The following is a 16,522-nucleotide window of genomic DNA, read 5'->3' as shown; positions in this document are numbered from 1 at the left end:
GTTCTTGTAAATGCAGTATTATAAAGTTGGGCTCAAAGGTCATGGATTATAAAGTTGGGCTCAAAGGTCATCAAGGCCCACTTTGTTTCCACTTATAAGGCCCCAAATTTATTTGGTTTGAAAAATAAAATAAAAAAGCTATAAAAAAATAACTAAATATAACATTTATGCTTTGTAAAATTATAATAAAATAACTAAATGTAACATTTATGTTTGGTAAAACTTAAAGAATGCTAGTACGACCATCTGAATTGATTATAATGAACGAAGGAGAATACAATCAATTGTTTGTCTTCCACATAAAAAAAGAAGTTACAATTGGATTTTATTATTTAGTTGTATTAAGATAGTTTAAAATTTACGAACAGGATCGATGATTGTTTATTGAGCTAGATACAAGTTATATTTATAATAATCACTAGTTACTTTATTTTAATGTTTCCATACAATCACTAGTTTCTTTATGATCTCGCTTTCGGGCAAAAGTGAAGGGCAACATCTATGGTGGAACATTATCATGTGGATTAGTATACGTCTTAATATCCCAATCATACATAAGTTGTTTCACCGCCTTGCGTTGTTCCGTAACTAACGCTATAGTGTCTTCCTCCTCGTTTCTTTCTTTTGTCTACTAACTCCAACACTTTTGCTTATTTTGTTTCTTTTATAATTGTGCGCTCGGCCAACTCAATTGAATTTTCAGACGTTGTGGCTGCTCTCTTATATTTCCTTTGTGGTCTTTCTGGTGAGGGGTCTTCGTTTATGTCTTGCATAGAACTATTGAATTCAATTTCAGGTGTACCCGTGTGATAGTTACTCAAATCCGATTACTCTTTTTTTAAACAACATCGATATTATAACCGTTAAATATCATAACGGTCGAAAAAATTGAACAAGGCACAAATGGCGAATCATCTCGTGCTTCTTCGTTTACCGCATAGATTAAGGGGTTTGCGGCGGTGTTACCGTACGATGAGCGGTAACCACCCGCACTCCCCAATAAAAAAACAAATAAGTTGTGAAAATCCCGGAAGATCCGGATACCCAAAAAGAAGGACCCACTTTTCTTGCTTTGTGTGGTGAACTTCCTTCAAACAAGTTTTAACATTCTTTCCCCATCACCAAATCAATTCATATTCCTAAACCCTAAACACAGAAACAAACAATCCTCAGGTGATTGTGATTTTATCCCCCAAACAAAACATTCCCTCACTTCAATTCCAGTTGCTCAAACAAAACATGGTGGATTTCGGTAGAGTGCAAAAGGAGCTTCAAGACTGCAACAAAGACATCAATGTCTCTGGTATCCGCGTTAACCCTAAGCTCGACAATCTCATCAATTTGATCGGCACCATTCCCGGCCCTGTTGGCACTCCTTACGAAGGCGGAACCTTCAAAATCGATATCGATTTGCCCGGTATTAGTTATATATATAATATATGCAATGTATGATCAGTTGTGTTGTTTATTCTGAAAGTTTTGTTGTGTTTAGTGGATGATTGTAGGGTAATTGAGTTAGGGTTGGTGAAATTAAGGTGAATGAATTTGATGAATGTTGTGTGGTTTGTTTGTGAATTGCAGATGCATACCCTTTTGAGCCACCAAGGATGAAATTTGCTACTAAAGTCTGGTATGGATGTTAATTTTATGTTTAAATTTGTCACTTTAGGTACTGTAATTGCTATTTGAATGGTGTAGAAAGATGTTTGCAACTAAAGGCTTGTACTTTGATTGACATAGTTGTTGTTATAAGTTATAACTGATCGTGTTACGTCATGGTTGCAAAAGTCGCTAGGCGCTCCCTAGTCGGTCAACTGGGGAGTTGAGAGTACTCGGCATAGGCGGAGAGTACTCGGGGAGTACTCAGGGAGTACTCGGACATGTTAAATTATAAAGAAATTAGTTTTCGGAAATTAAATATATGTCTAATAACATAAATTTACTAATATTTATAACAAAATACGTGAAAATGATATTCATTATTTAATATGATAGTCATATAAATTATATTTTATTATTTTTTAAGTCAAACTCTGCCCGAATTGACCTACTAGATCCGATTTTGGCCGAGTTTGATCGCATTTGATCGATTCCGAGTAATTAGGCGGAGTTAGAGAAAGTCGCCTCGGCAGCCTACCTTGTAGCGACTACTCAGGGAGTACTCGGCCTAGGAAACCTTGTTTTACAACCAATACGTTATTTTTTTCGGTTTCCACACATGGCAAGAAATTGCGATTAATTGAATATCATTAATGGTTGTATACGCGGTTTGATTTGTGTAAATAAGGTATGGTTTTAACTAGCATGTATGAGTGAGTATTTCTTGACTTCAGCTCACTTTGTTCATTATTTAGTGTCCGGGATTGAATAATGATGAATTGATGACCTTTTTTACGTCTAACTTGTAGTTGTGTAGTCATTTAGAATGTCGATGCTTGTTCTATAAAATGTTAAAATCTTGACACATTGAGTTTGTGTTTTTTGTTTAATGTATTTGCATCCTCTTTTGCTGTTTTTTGACGGGATTCATTGAGATTTTCTTATATTCTGATACTTATGTTTCACAATTTTTATGATCATCTCTATTTCACGTGGAACCTTATTAATATTTACTATATTTAATACTAAGTGGTGATTGCATCCCTGTGTTCATGCCCAAATGTTGTATGATATTACACATGATTTACATTATATTGTGTCACTCTGATAACTTTCTTGGTATTGCTGACTTCTTATTTCTATATTCTTTGACTTGGTGTGTTTGTATGATGTTCGTTTTGGAGCCGAGTGTCTCTCTGGAAGCAGCCTCTCTATCCCTAGGGATAGAGGCAAGGTCTGTCTACATCCCACCCTCCCCAGACCCTATAAGTAGCTTTGCTATTTGTGGGATTTACTGGGTATGGTTGTTGTTGTTGTTAATACTAAGTGGATCATTATTATGGTCACAAGTTCAAATTTTGTTAGTTAGGGTGTAAGGAGTGGTTAAACACTTGAGAGTGGCAAACTAAAAAATCAACCAATCAGAGTGCGCCACATAATTTAGTGAAAAGTGTTTAAACTTTGCTGAAAAGTGTTTAAACTTTGCTGAAAAGTGTTGGCAATGGTTTAGACACTTGTTGAAGTGGTAAACTTTAAAAAAAAAAGGAAAAAGGTGTGATTGGTTGAGATTGGAATGGACCCACCCCACACTACCCTCTCTCTCTCATACCCTCCCTTCACCGCACGGCAATCCCTCACCGACTGATCAACCAAACCGCATCGGCAAAGGGTCGGCGGCGGTGTTTGCCGCGCGGCAACCGCCTTTGCCGCACCCACACCGGACACCCTTATAATTTCTTTTAAGCAATATATGGATCAATCATTTACTTTGTTGGTTCCGAGTTCCAACCGTGATACTATAAGTGTGAAAAAGATATATAAAACCTTTTATCTGTTTAAGTGACGGCTATATCACGGTTGCATACTAATAATGGATTAATGTAATTACCCTAATAGATGTACAGGGAGATTGGTTTATAAAAATTATATGACGTTTCTATGAATGGTAGCTTACCCGTTTTGCGGATTTTGTCCCGCGATATGATACTTTTAGGTTTATGTTGCCAGTCGTATGATATGTATTCCTTATGAATGTTCATTTTTTGTTGAAGGCACCCGAATATTAGCAGCCAAAGCGGGGCCATTTGCTTAGACATTTTGAAGGACCAGTGGAGCCCAGCCCTTACTCTGAAAACGGCACTTCTTTCCATACAGGCTTTACTCTCCGCCCCTGAACCTGATGACCCACAAGATGCGGTTGTGGCACAGCAGGTATAATATTAGATGATCATCTGTTTATTTTAAATCCAAAGTTTATATATGTTATATCTGTAGATAAAAGCGTCTTCCGTGTAGCATTTTCTGTATAATACTGTAACCGAGTACTCGTGTTTTCACCTTTGATATAAAAATGTAAAATGACTCAATTTGTTGTGTTTTCACCTTCTGTTATTTCAGTATCTTAAAGATTATCAAACTTTTGCAAGCACTGCTCGTTACTGGACAGAATCGTTTGCAAAGACATCATCTCTAGGGGTTGAAGATAAGGTCAGTATAAATAACATTTGTCTTATGACCGAGCATGGAACTTTTTTAAGACTTTCCGTAATTAGATAGGAAGTGTCATATTGGTCGGTTTGAGTAGCATGTCAAAACGGGTAATGTTTTTAGTACATGTCGTAACAGTTTGGATCGGGTTCACCGAAAACACCCTTTTTTCCCAAAAATTTAGAACTTGTTTATAAACACTTAATGCATCAATAGTCATATGGCGTCACTAACGTGTTCGACCAATTAGTTTCCAATTTATCTATAAACTTTATTCACCCATTTGACCCGTTGGATATAGAAACATAAACAATAATGAGCTTGTTCATAGTTGTCAATAGCGGCTATAGCGCTCGTCGCTCGCTATAGCACGCTACTTAGCTATGCGCCCATATGGCGCCACAGGGTGTTTAGCGACTAATACCGATGTTTTTGTAAATTTTTTTTCTTTTTGTTCATTTTGATAAATATATAAATAGCAATATGCCCATTAGGTTTTTTTTGTTTCACGATTGAAAAAAGAAGCATACTTAGATGAATAGTAATAGCGTATTTTAGCTATTTTTGATAAAACGTACATGTAAAATATTTCTTAAATTTTCTACTACTTTATCGCTAAACATGAAATAGTGGGGGCTATTTCGTCGCTATCGATACGTAGCATATAGGTAGCCTGTCGCTATTTACCGCTATACGCTAGTGAAAACTATGGGCTTGTTTTATATTTGTATAATTAAATCGCCGTTAGTTATAGTGTGAAAGTGTTTTGATGGTGAAATAGGTGCAAAAGCTCGTTGAGATGGGATTTCCTGAAGGCATGGTTAGGAGTACCTTGGAAGTGGTTGGTGGCGACGAAAATTTGGCGTTGGAGAAGCTTTGTTCCGGCTAATTATAATTGTTTATGTTTTTTTTAATCAACAAAGGAAGGAGAACCTTGAAATCAAATGATAAATATGAAATGGAATTGTGTGTTTGTGAATTTGTTTACCATGATTGTTACCATGTGTGTGCGCATTACTAGTGTTAGTCGGTATTAGTTGAGTCGGCTAACGTCAAGTGGAGACGTGATCAATGTAGTCGAGTAGTACAAATGGTTGATACCAACATACATGATAGTCGAGTATGTTGGTATCACCACATTACTTGACTATTCATATGGTTCACTTGCACATTTGAGCTATCTAATTTACTAACCATTTCAAATAATACTAGTAGCGGATTCAAGATTTTATTCCAATGGGTTCCTTTTGATAAATTCTTTTTAATTCTCACTATTTTTTTCTAAATTCTATAGGTTTTGACTATTTTTTTTTTCATTTTTTCCAAACACGCTGGGTTCCTGGGAACCCACAAATATGGGCTGGATCCGCCCCTAGATAATACCAACACACATCATGTTAAAAACAAGAATCATTTATTGTATCAAAACTGAATTTTGAGGATGATCAACAAGTTTTGTCATGATGAAATTCTTGTTTTGTATTGGGGTTGATTGGGCTTGCATCTTTCTGTCATGTTTATTTAAGATTATATTGTGGTACCTTCAGTTAAAGAAAAAAGAGGGAATCGAGAAGAAAATAAGAGGGAGTAACTAGGACAATTTTCTGGATGATTTTCATAAAAAACAAAGAACTCCCTTATAAAGGGTAGAGTGGACTCAAAACACTTTCCTACTACTCCTAATAAACTGGAAAAGCATGCACATGGAAACCCAGTCATGGACCACGATTTCCCTTATTCTCTCACCCACTTGGAATTGAAATACTAAACATAATAACAAAACAAGACTCAGTAAACAATCAAAATAAACCCACGTGCATGGGCCTTCCATCATTCTGCAGCCTGTCAGTTGGGCTTCAATGTGGACTTGGGCTCGTAACAATCCACCCCGCTTGAACTCACCTTGTCCTCAAGGTGAAAATCCGGATATGCCTTTGCAAATCTCCACTTGGTCTCCCACGTCGCGTCTTCTCGAGCTCGACCCACCCATTTGACGAGTATCTCGGTACGTGGCCGATACTTTCCCTTTTTAATTACCCGTTCATCTAGAATGCTCTCTGGTTGTGGTAAAACAGAAGAGAGACTAGTATCTTCTACGGCTGCTGGAGTTGAGTTTTGTACTTCCCCGACACACTTACGTAACAAGCTAACATGGAACACATCATGTATTAAGGAGCTCGAAGGTAACTGAACTTGATACGCCACTTGTCCGACCCGTTTAAGAATTTTATACGACCCAAAAAACCGAGGGCTGAGCTTGTGAGACATCCGGGTTGCAACACTAGTTTGCCGATACGGTTGCAGTTTAACATAGACAAAATCACCTTCCTTAAATTCGACCTCCCTGCGTTTCTGATCAGCCTGGATCTTCATGCGGTTCTGAGTCATAACTAAGTTAGCACGGAGCTGACGGAGGAGTCCGTCCCGATCACGAAGATAGTCATCGACCGCCTGAACATTTGTGGTACCCGGAACATAGGGGATGAGCTTCGGAGGCGGACGACCATACACTACCTGGAAGGGAATCATCTTTGTGGAGGCATGAATGGAAGTATTATAATTGTACTCGGCCCACGGAAGCCACTCAATCCACCCTTTCGGTTGATCCCCCGCAAAACATCGTAAATATTGCTCCATTGTACGATTGACAACCTCTGTTTGACCATCCGTTTGCGGATGGTAGCTAGAGCTCATACACAAAGTGGTACCTTGCAACTTGAAAAGAGCCTGCCAAAACGAGCTGATGAAAACTTTATCTCGGTCACTCACCACTGTATTAGGAACCCCATGAAGCTTAACGATATGATTAACAAACTCACGCGCCACCGTAACGGCGGTGAACGGGTGCTTTAATGGAACAAAATGGGCGTATTTAGAAAGCCTGTCGACCACCACCATAATAACCGAGAACCCTTTTGAGTTTGGTAAACCTTCCACAAAATCCATACTTATATCTTCCCAGATTTTTTCTGGAATCGGCAAAGGCTGCAATAACCCACCTGGTAGCATACTGTCGGTTTTAAACCGTTGACACACTTGACATTCCCGAATAAAACGCTTGACTCGTTCCTTTAGCCCGGCCCACCAAAAAGTTTGCTTGACTTTACTTAGTGTTTTATGATATCCAAAGTGCCCACCCTCAGGGGATGCATGGCAAAGATGCAATACAGTACCCAATAAAGGAGAAGTTGGGCTTAAAAGGACAGCCCCATCACGGAACCAAATACCATCACGAAATACCACTTTATGTTGAAACCTTGGGTTTAAGTTAGAGGGAAATTCAAAATAATAAGGATCAAGTTGTACCTCACGTTGAATGTCGTGCCAAATAGTGGAGCACGGATGTGAAATAGCCATATATTCTGGGAGACGTGAGAGTGCATCCGCCCCTTTGTTGCAAATGCCTTTTTTTATATTCAATTGTATAGTCAAAGCCCAACAACTTAGGTAACCAACGAGCTTGTGCCGGTGTCGTGAGGCGTTGCTCTAGTAAATATTTAAGGCTCATGTGATCGGTCTTAACCACAAAGGGTCGCCCAAGTAAGTAATGTCGCCACTTCCGGACCGCCTTAACTACTGCCAGCATTTCTTTTTCATAAGTGGACCACGCAAGCATCGATCCCTTCAACGGGGCACTAAAAAATGTAAGAGGCCTGCCATGTTGTGTAAGAACGGCCCCAATACCCACCCCGCTTGCGTCACACTCGACGGTAAAAGGTTTCGACCAATCCGGAAGACCTAAAGTAGGAGTAGTGGTTAATGCCTTCTTTAAGGCTTTGAATGCTTTATTAGCGACTTCATCCCAAACAAAAGGCCCTTTACCCACCAGCTTGTGTAAAGGAGCCACGATACTTCCAAACCCCTGTATGAACTTGCGGTAATAGCCGGCCAACCCTAAGAATCCCCGAACACCTTTAGCATTCGTAGGAGTGGGCCACGCTAAAACAGATTGAACCTTGTCCGGTTCGACCTCGACACCATCAGCGGAAATAAGGTGACCCAAATAATGAACTTGTGACACCCCAAAACAACACTTCGACCGCTTTGCATAAAGATGATTGGTTTCTAAAATTCCCAGCACAATAGTTAAATGTTCCAAATGCTCATCGAGGTTTTTAGAGTATACTAGTATATCATCAAAGAAAACCAAGATAAACTTACGTAAAAATGGCCGGAATAAATCGTTCATTAAACATTGGAAGGTAGCCGGGGCGTTGGTAAGCCCAAACGGCATGACAACGAACTCGTAGTGGCCCTCATGAGTGCGAAAAGCTGTCTTGTGAATATCTTCATCCCGGACACGAATCTGGTGGTACCCGGAACGTAAATCGAGCTTCGAATAAATCCGTGAAGCATGTAACTCGTCCAACAGTTCATCGATCATTGGAATAGGATACTTATCTTTGACGGTAATGTCATTAAGGGACCGATAATCAATGCAGAAACGCCACGAGCCATCAGATTTTTTAACAAGTAATACCGGCGATGAAAAGGGGCTGTGACTAGGTCGAATCAACCCTTGTTGCAGCAGCTCACGGACTTGTCGCTCAATCTCTGTCTTTTGTAAATACGGTTGTTGGTAAGGACGGGCAATAACGGGTCGAGCACCCGGTATGAGTGGAATGCTATGATCCTGGAAACGTCTTGGAGGTAACGAGGTTGGCTCATGAAACACCCTGCAAAAACGGTTCATAACCTGCTGAATCGCTGAGCAAGGGTACGAAGTAGGCTTGGATTCAGCCGTTAGCAGGCTGATTTGAAGGAGGACTGCTGGACCAAGAATACCCATTGCTTCATGAGATTTTAAAGCAGCCAATTCGGAGCCCTTAAGCCCCTGTAACTTGTGTGTTGAACCCGCTAGATGGAACCCAATAGTGAGCTTGTCATAATCAATCTCTACCGGCCCTAAGGTTTTAAGCCATTGAACCCCTAGAACCACTGGACATGCCGCCACTGGTAAGACAAAAAAATCGGTAAATATAATATACCCTTGTACGTTGATAGATAAGCCTCGTACACGACCCGCACACGATACATGCTCGCGATTTGCCACGACAACTTTGAAGGGTGTATCCTGTTCCACCAGGAGACCGAAACGATCCACCAAAGCCTGATCGATAAAGTTATGGGTACTTCCCCCGTCGACTAACACAACCACACTTTTGTTTTGAATCTGACCTGGCAGGCGCAACGTTTGTGGAGTGAGGGCACCAGTGATTGCATGGAAAGAGATTTCTGCAGGAGAATCTTTTGTCGGTATTTCGGAATGCTCCTCCTCTACATCAGTGACATCTTCAATCATAAAAAACTGAGGTTTGCTACACTTATGCCCGGGTGAATATTTCTCATCACAGTAGTAGCAAAGCCCTTTTTCTCGACGTTCACGGGCCTCGTTATTAGAGATTCTACGAATAGGGGTGGGGGCTGGAAAGGATAATTTTGTGGTGGGTCCGGGGCCCAAAAGCCCAGCAGAGGAAGAAGGTTTAGCGGAAGGGGTAGGCGCTAGGGTTTTTGGGTATGGAAAAGGCTTACGTTGCAAGGCTATTTTATCTTCAACTAGACGAGCAATACTAATGGCTTCCGATAAGTTGCGAGGCTTTTTGATCTTCACCTCCAACCGAACATCATCTTTTAAACCTCCGATAAAACTGCCCAGAAGAAACACATCAGGCAACCCATCTACCCGGTGTGAGATCCTCTCGAAGGCCTCTTGATAAGCGGCGACGGTGGTCGTCTGTTTAAGACGAGAAAGTGCTTCAGACGGATCTTCAAAATTAGTAGGGCTAAAACGGTGAAGGAGGGCCGTAGTAAATTCAGCCCAAGTAAGTGGTCCGCGAGGCTTCGTATACCACTTGTGCCATTGGAGAGCGATGCCGTCAAGATGGAGCGCTGCGAGGTGGGCTTGATCGGCTTCCGGAACTTTCTGAAAATCAAAATACTGCTCGGCTTGATAGAGCCAAGCTGTCGGGTCATCGCCACTGAAACGGGGAAAGTGAAGTTTGAGGTACGGTTTGTTTTCGGCACCCGAATGCACAACGACACCACCACCAAAACCGGACGGACCAGGGGCGGCCTTATCTTGCTTGGTGTCGACCGTTGCTTGAAGGGTTTGGATATCACCCCATGAGTTTTTCGAACATAGCATTGAATTTAGCGAGGGTTTCTTGAGTTTCTTGCTGGAATTGCTCGGTAGTTTTCTTCCGAGTGTCCATGGAGATCACCACTGCTCTGATACCACTATTGTGGTACCTTCAGTTCAAGAAAAAAGAGGGAATCGAGAAGAAAATAAGAGGGAGTAACTGGGACAATTTTCTGGATGATTTTCATAAAAAACAAAGAACTCTCTTATAAAGGGTAGAGTGGACTCAAAACACTTTCCTACTACTCCTAATAAACTGGAAAAGCATGCACATGGAAACCCAGTCATGGACCACGATTTCCCTTATTCTCTCACCCACTTGGAATTGAAATACTAAACATAATAACAAAACAAGACTCAGTAAACAATCAAAATAAACCCACGTGCATGGGCCTTCCATCATTCTGCAGCCTGTCAGTTGGGCTTCAATGTGGACTTGGGCTCGTAACAGATTACAAGTGTAATACGTAAATACGGGCCTAAACTCGATCATATAATAAAAATGGGCCACTTGATTAGTGATTCTGATATGTTTCGCATGAAACCCAATAAATGATCAGTTCTGGGTATTTACCTCGACCCTAAGAGCATTCGCCAACACTTCCCGCGTGGAAGCGTTTGAATTTAAGGACCGGGCCTCAACCCAAGTTCAAGCGATGTGGCCCTTGTCCGATCCCTATAGTCCGATGGAACGCCTGAAACTTCAAGCCCCTGCGAACTTCATGGGTGGGCTCCACACAGAGACAATATTAATTGTATATTGTTTATATAAAAAGTGGGTTGTGAGTAGGGGGTGTTCTTTGGGTTATTTTTTGGGTCGCGGGTTTATTGGGTCAGGTTTTTTGGGTCTTTGGACGGGAAGTATTTATCCGAAACCCGATCTAAACAAAGCTTGGGTTAATCGATTTTGACTTAATTGGGTTTAGGTTAATCGGGTCGGCTTTAATCGGTTATCGGGTTGGGCTTAAGTGTTCAATTTCTCCATTACCATAGCAACTATTAGTAAAATTTGAATTTAAGCACAATCTAATTGAACCCGTAATTATGAGGATGTATAAGAGAACAATGGAGGTTTCTCTTGTTTGAATTTTGAAGTCAAACTTAATTTGTCATATTATCCAACCTTCGTTGCTATAGCTCAAACTTAGTCTGTTGTATGATATACAAACCTTCATTGCCATAGTCTGTTCTAATTATGAGAACATGTATAGGCTGATGTTGCATTAAAAAAGCTTAGGGGGCGTTTGGTTCGTGGAATGTTTTGGAATTGGAATTGGAATTTGTATAGGAATTAGAATTTAAAGGAATTGGATTTGGAATTTAAACATTCCAATTGGAATTGGAAATTGTTGGAATCGGAATCTCAAGTCGAAACGGTTCACGTCGAAACGTTACGGGTCAAAACCGTTCGCGTCGAAACGGTATGGGTCTAAACGGTTCGCGTCGAAATGGTACGGGTCGAAACTGTTCGGATCGAAACCAGTATAGGTCGAAACGGTCAAAGATTCCAATGAATTTACTTTAATTCCTTCACATGTAGGAAGGATTTTGAATTCCTTTAGTTAAAGGAATTTGAAGGAATTCATGCCTAATTCCAATTCCAATTACATTGTCAACCAAATACATGAAGATTGGAATTGAGATTCCAATTCCATAAATTATGTAAACCAAGCATCTTAGGTAGCGTTCGTTTCATGGAATGGAATGGAATGGAATTAGGAAGTTTTTCTTTGTAAAATTGATCTTGGTTGGGGGAGGGATGAATTTGAAATCCCATGAATTTCTTTAATCAATGAAATTTGTGACTATTTCAACATTCCATTCCATTCCTTCATTTGAGTGAAGGATTTCTAAGGAATGTTGAAATAGTCACAAATTTCATTGATTAAAGAAATTCATGGGATTTCAAATTCCTCTCTCCCCCAACCAAGATCAATTTTACAAAGAAAAACTTCCTAATTCCATTCCATTCCATTCCATGAAACGAACGCTACCTTAGGAGATGGAATTCAGATTCCAATTCCCCTAAATTCCATTGAATTCATGTGAACCAAACTCCCCCCTTAGTCTATTCACAGTTTTCTCCTTTGCCATAGCAACACATATTCTTTATTAGAAAAGTTTTAGTTTGTTGTATCAGATTATTCATTTCATTCATTCAATTTGTTTAGTTTGTTTAACTAACCATTCACAATACTATTCTGATTATAAAAGTCAATTGGAATTGGAAGAACAAATTAAACGAATTGAACTCGTGGAGTTGTAATCATCGCTAATAGTGTGCTTCGTGGAGACGTGAGTTGTGGCATGGTATAATGAGCGGACCCAACGTATAAAAGTCAATACTAATCTGATTATAAAAGTCGATTGGATTTGGAATAAAAGATTAAACGAATTGAACCTGTGGAGTTGTAATCATCGCTGCTAGTGTGCCTCGTGGAGACCATTAATAAGTTTTTGGGTTATTCAAGTTACCAAAATAAACAATTCCAACCCGAAAACCAATCAATTTAAATTCGGATTCGGGTATAAGGTTATTCGGTTATGGGTTGTTCGGGTTTCCTCTAGTTCTGGTTCAGATGACTTCGGTTTCGGGTCGGGTTGACACACCCCTAATTGTGAGGTGGATGTTTGTGAAGGGTTGGGAAAATGATGTGGCATGATGAAGTGGAAGTTTGTAGCAATCCCGGGTGTGGTTGCTCTAACTAAAACCTAAATTATAAGTTCAATAATTATAATAATTAAAAATTATTATTATTATGTATTATCACTTGTAGTGCTAAAATGTTTTCTAAATGCAACATAATTAATGGTTAGACCAAAACTTGTAAATCCTAAAACGGGTCAAATACCCCTGAGATTGGTATGCAAGTCATTGATTATGATGTTTGCTTTCTTTTATATCAAATTTGACGATACGTGTGCAAGTCATGTAATCTATTTTACTTGATTATGATGTTTGCTTTCTTTTTTCTTAGATCAAATTTGACGATTTAATCATTTAAAACGCATTTTCGACGAGTATGTACATCATTGACATAAACATGTATAGCTAATTAGATACATAGAGTGAACGTACAACGGTCAAAGATGACTATCTCAAGCTTTTATTCCTTAAAACAATATTTATATTCATGTTTCTGTTTCTGTTTACAAGTCTGGTCAATGATGGACATTAGATTAACTTGACGTTTCCTATCAAAATAAAACCATTGAATTGTTCAAACAGCCATCGTACTCAAAAGAAAAGTTTACTTTTATTTGGTTTACTAATTTGTTTCTTAGTTAGTTAAGTATAAGTTTGTTAAAAAAGTGGTTTTCACTTTTCATACTTCTTTTATTCGTAAATTACGGAATGTAATTTTGCTAGCCTCGGACCTAACTCGACATGCATATGGCCATATATACACTAGCTAGCTAGATACAATTTTTTTTTAAAGAACCATGAAAACCAATCTGGTCATTAGATTATTTGATCAATGACTTAAATAATTCAGTGGTGGTATTTTATACTTAAACTAGTATTCAGCACCCTTGTGTTGCGGTAGGGGCGTAAAACAATGCGTGTTAATGCAAATAAATTAGACCGAAAGGTAAAACATAGAAAATAATAAGTAAGTCGATCTAGGACCCACACGTTATGACAAACCTATCAAATGGGAAAAAATAGATGACGTAAAAACGTTGGACCACACACGCACGTTGCGTTGTGTTAACTCACAAAATTTAGAACGAAGCGTAAAATGAAACGTAAAAACGTTGAACCACACACGCACGTTACGTCGTGTTAACTCGCAAAATTCAGAACGAAGCGTAAAACGAAAAATTTGCAAAATATGAAAAGTATAGGGTACCAAAGTCGAAAGTAAAAAAGTTGTGAGTTAAATTGCAAAAGATGAAAAGTTTTGGGTTAAAAGTAAAAAATTCAAATAGTTTTCGATAAAATATAATTTATAAAATACTTTTAGGTGAAAAGTAATTTTTTTTTTTTTTTTTTGAAAAAACTCTCCAAACATTAAATACAACACCTATCTGCAAAGATAAATTGCTAATTTATACAGTAATATTTAAATAGAAAATTACTCGAGTATAATCATATTTTGATAGTTCATTTTCAGGGTATAATCATATATTGATACTTCATTGTTAGATTATAATCATATTTTTACAATTCACTGTCAGTGATAGAAGCAATGTTTAGCGACTAAATAATATGCATGGTGATGAATAGTATGATTTTGATTTAGAAAATATGTGACATGGTGCATAAGTAACACATAAAGGGGAAAAGTATCCAATGCAATATGGTACAAGAAAAGATGATCTTACTTACGTTGTTTGATTACAATTTGGACAAGAAACCATTATCATACATTCATACCGAACCAATAAAGATAAATACATCGTTACTCTTTTAAATTTACTTGTGTATGGCGAATAACGTAAATACATAATAAAACCTTTTAATAATCAATAGAACAAAGTTGGAAGCAAAAAAATATAATATAAATTACTAACGTGGCATTGTTTTTTCAAAAACGTGTATGGAAAAATAAGAGGTGCATATGTCATTGATTAGATTGACAATTGTCTTCATTTTATTGTGACCAAACGTTCATTCATGGCTCGTGGGTGGACTCGTTACTCTATTACTTTTTTTCAAAGTTGAATATTTACTTTGACTCTTGTTCTTTTTGGTTAAGCATACATGATAATAACGTAGCACATATTGTTTTTCATCTTTGAAAAATCACATTCATTTTTAAGTAGTTATATATGCCAATTTCTATTTATCTACAATTTAATACCTTAGATAATTCTAACATCGGTTATAGATATGAGAGGACTTATTGCTCATAAGTAATACCCGTCCTCAAATATCATCAACATGTGATAGACACACTGAATGTGGATGAGAAAAAAACTTAACAGTTAAACATGCTCGGGTGAGAATAATCCCGAAAATTGATGACCTCTTAACATATTTTGCCTAGTTGTTAGCTCGTAGTGTGTAAAGTAAACAATATTACTTGTTATGAAAGGTCAAATGTTACATATAATGTGTTAATCTATGCTATTGTGTTTTATTAATAAAAATAGACAAAGATTTATTATAAATATACGAAAAGCAAAGTATGCTATGATATAATTTAGATAAAATGGAAATTCATGTTAATTATAATTGTTATTTTGTACTTTTAAACATTATTTTTTAGGGGTAACTTTGTAGAATAGTAATCAAGTTTTAAAAGTGTTTCAATTAAGTCACTCAAGTTTTCAAAAGTGTTCCAATCAGGTCACTCAACATTCATTTTTCATTAAAATTAAGGGTCTTTTCATCCATTTCATAAGTAACCATGGTGATGTGGATTTTTGTTTCTTTTTTCCCTTTTATTTGATGCTAACTTTGAGTGATGACGTGAATTGTAACTTGTTTTTTTAATTTTTAATGTAATTAAAGTGTTTTTATTTTTAATAAATATAATTTACTATATTAGAATAATCCGATCCCAACATCTTATTCTTTATTTTTTTCTTGACACATAGAAAAAAAGGACATGACTCGATTTGAATGTTAAGTTATTTAATTGTGAAAAAAACAATGCGAGAGACCTAATTAGAACACTTTTGAAACTTGGTTACTATTCTGTGACATATTCCCTATTTTTTAATAATAGTAATTCGTATGTTTAAAACATGTAATAGTTTTTACGTTGTTTCTGAATATCATAACAAATTCTTCAATATAAAACTATTATTATATGTTCAAACAAGAAATATTACCTAAAAATGTTTGCCTTTATATAAAGTAACTTATTTAAAAAAACTACCATGTGACAATATATTATCCCCCTCGTGATAACCACCCCAACTCTTAGAGTTAATGGTGACAAACTAAGGATTATTATAGAATCACTATGTGTACCATAAGATTTGCAAAATGTGTAGGGTTTATTTAATTATATAGTGAAAGTGTAAAATACAATATTCCTTAACGTATAATACGTATGATATAGTGAAATCGTATGTTATAAAAAAACATGTTGGAAATTGCATGTTGGTTTTTTTTGATGAAATCGCATATTGTTTTTTTTTGTAGCAATTTCGCATGTTGGTAAATATGATGAAATCGCATGTTTGCATATAAACCAATTTCGCATGTCGGTTTTTCAGCATAAATCGCATGTTCAAAATTGAATTCGCATCTGCTCAGACGGCTGAGATGAGCGCGTACATATTGTACGATAAGAGCTGTTGTACGTTAACCTAACCCCAATTATATAAGTCTCTTGTACA

At 37.6% G+C, this 16,522-nt stretch overlaps 1 protein-coding gene across 1 annotated transcript; it reads left to right on the top strand.

Moving 5' to 3' along the window:
- Positions 1–1,028: 1,028 nt before the first annotated feature.
- LOC110879955 (ubiquitin-conjugating enzyme E2 27) lies at positions 1,029–5,076 on the top strand. Its single transcript, XM_022128505.2, has 5 exons — positions 1,029–1,417; positions 1,582–1,630; positions 3,651–3,810; positions 3,997–4,086; positions 4,868–5,076. The coding sequence occupies exons 1-5, from the start codon at positions 1,240–1,242 to the stop codon at positions 4,973–4,975; spliced, it is 585 nt and encodes a 194-aa protein (XP_021984197.1). The 5' UTR covers positions 1,029–1,239; the 3' UTR covers positions 4,976–5,076.
- Positions 5,077–16,522: the final 11,446 nt, after the last annotated feature.

Source organism: Helianthus annuus, chromosome 9 (assembly GCF_002127325.2).
Source record: "Helianthus annuus cultivar XRQ/B chromosome 9, HanXRQr2.0-SUNRISE, whole genome shotgun sequence".
Lineage (NCBI taxonomy): Eukaryota > Viridiplantae > Streptophyta > Magnoliopsida > Asterales > Asteraceae > Helianthus > Helianthus annuus.
The sequence above is the reverse complement of the archived record's forward strand: the minus strand, read 5'-3'. Positions and strand labels throughout refer to the sequence as shown.

Excerpts from the sequence above, each read along its gene's own strand:
- LOC110879955 (XM_022128505.2), top strand. The coding sequence starts at position 1,240 with ATGGTGGATTTCGGTAGAGTGCAAAAGGAGCTTCAAGACTGCAACAAA. Across the intron at positions 3,811-3,996 it reads ATGCGGTTGTGGCACAGCAG|TATCTTAAAGATTATCAAAC; the intron begins GTATAATATTAG and ends CTGTTATTTCAG. Across the intron at positions 4,087-4,867 it reads CTCTAGGGGTTGAAGATAAG|GTGCAAAAGCTCGTTGAGAT; the intron begins GTCAGTATAAAT and ends ATGGTGAAATAG.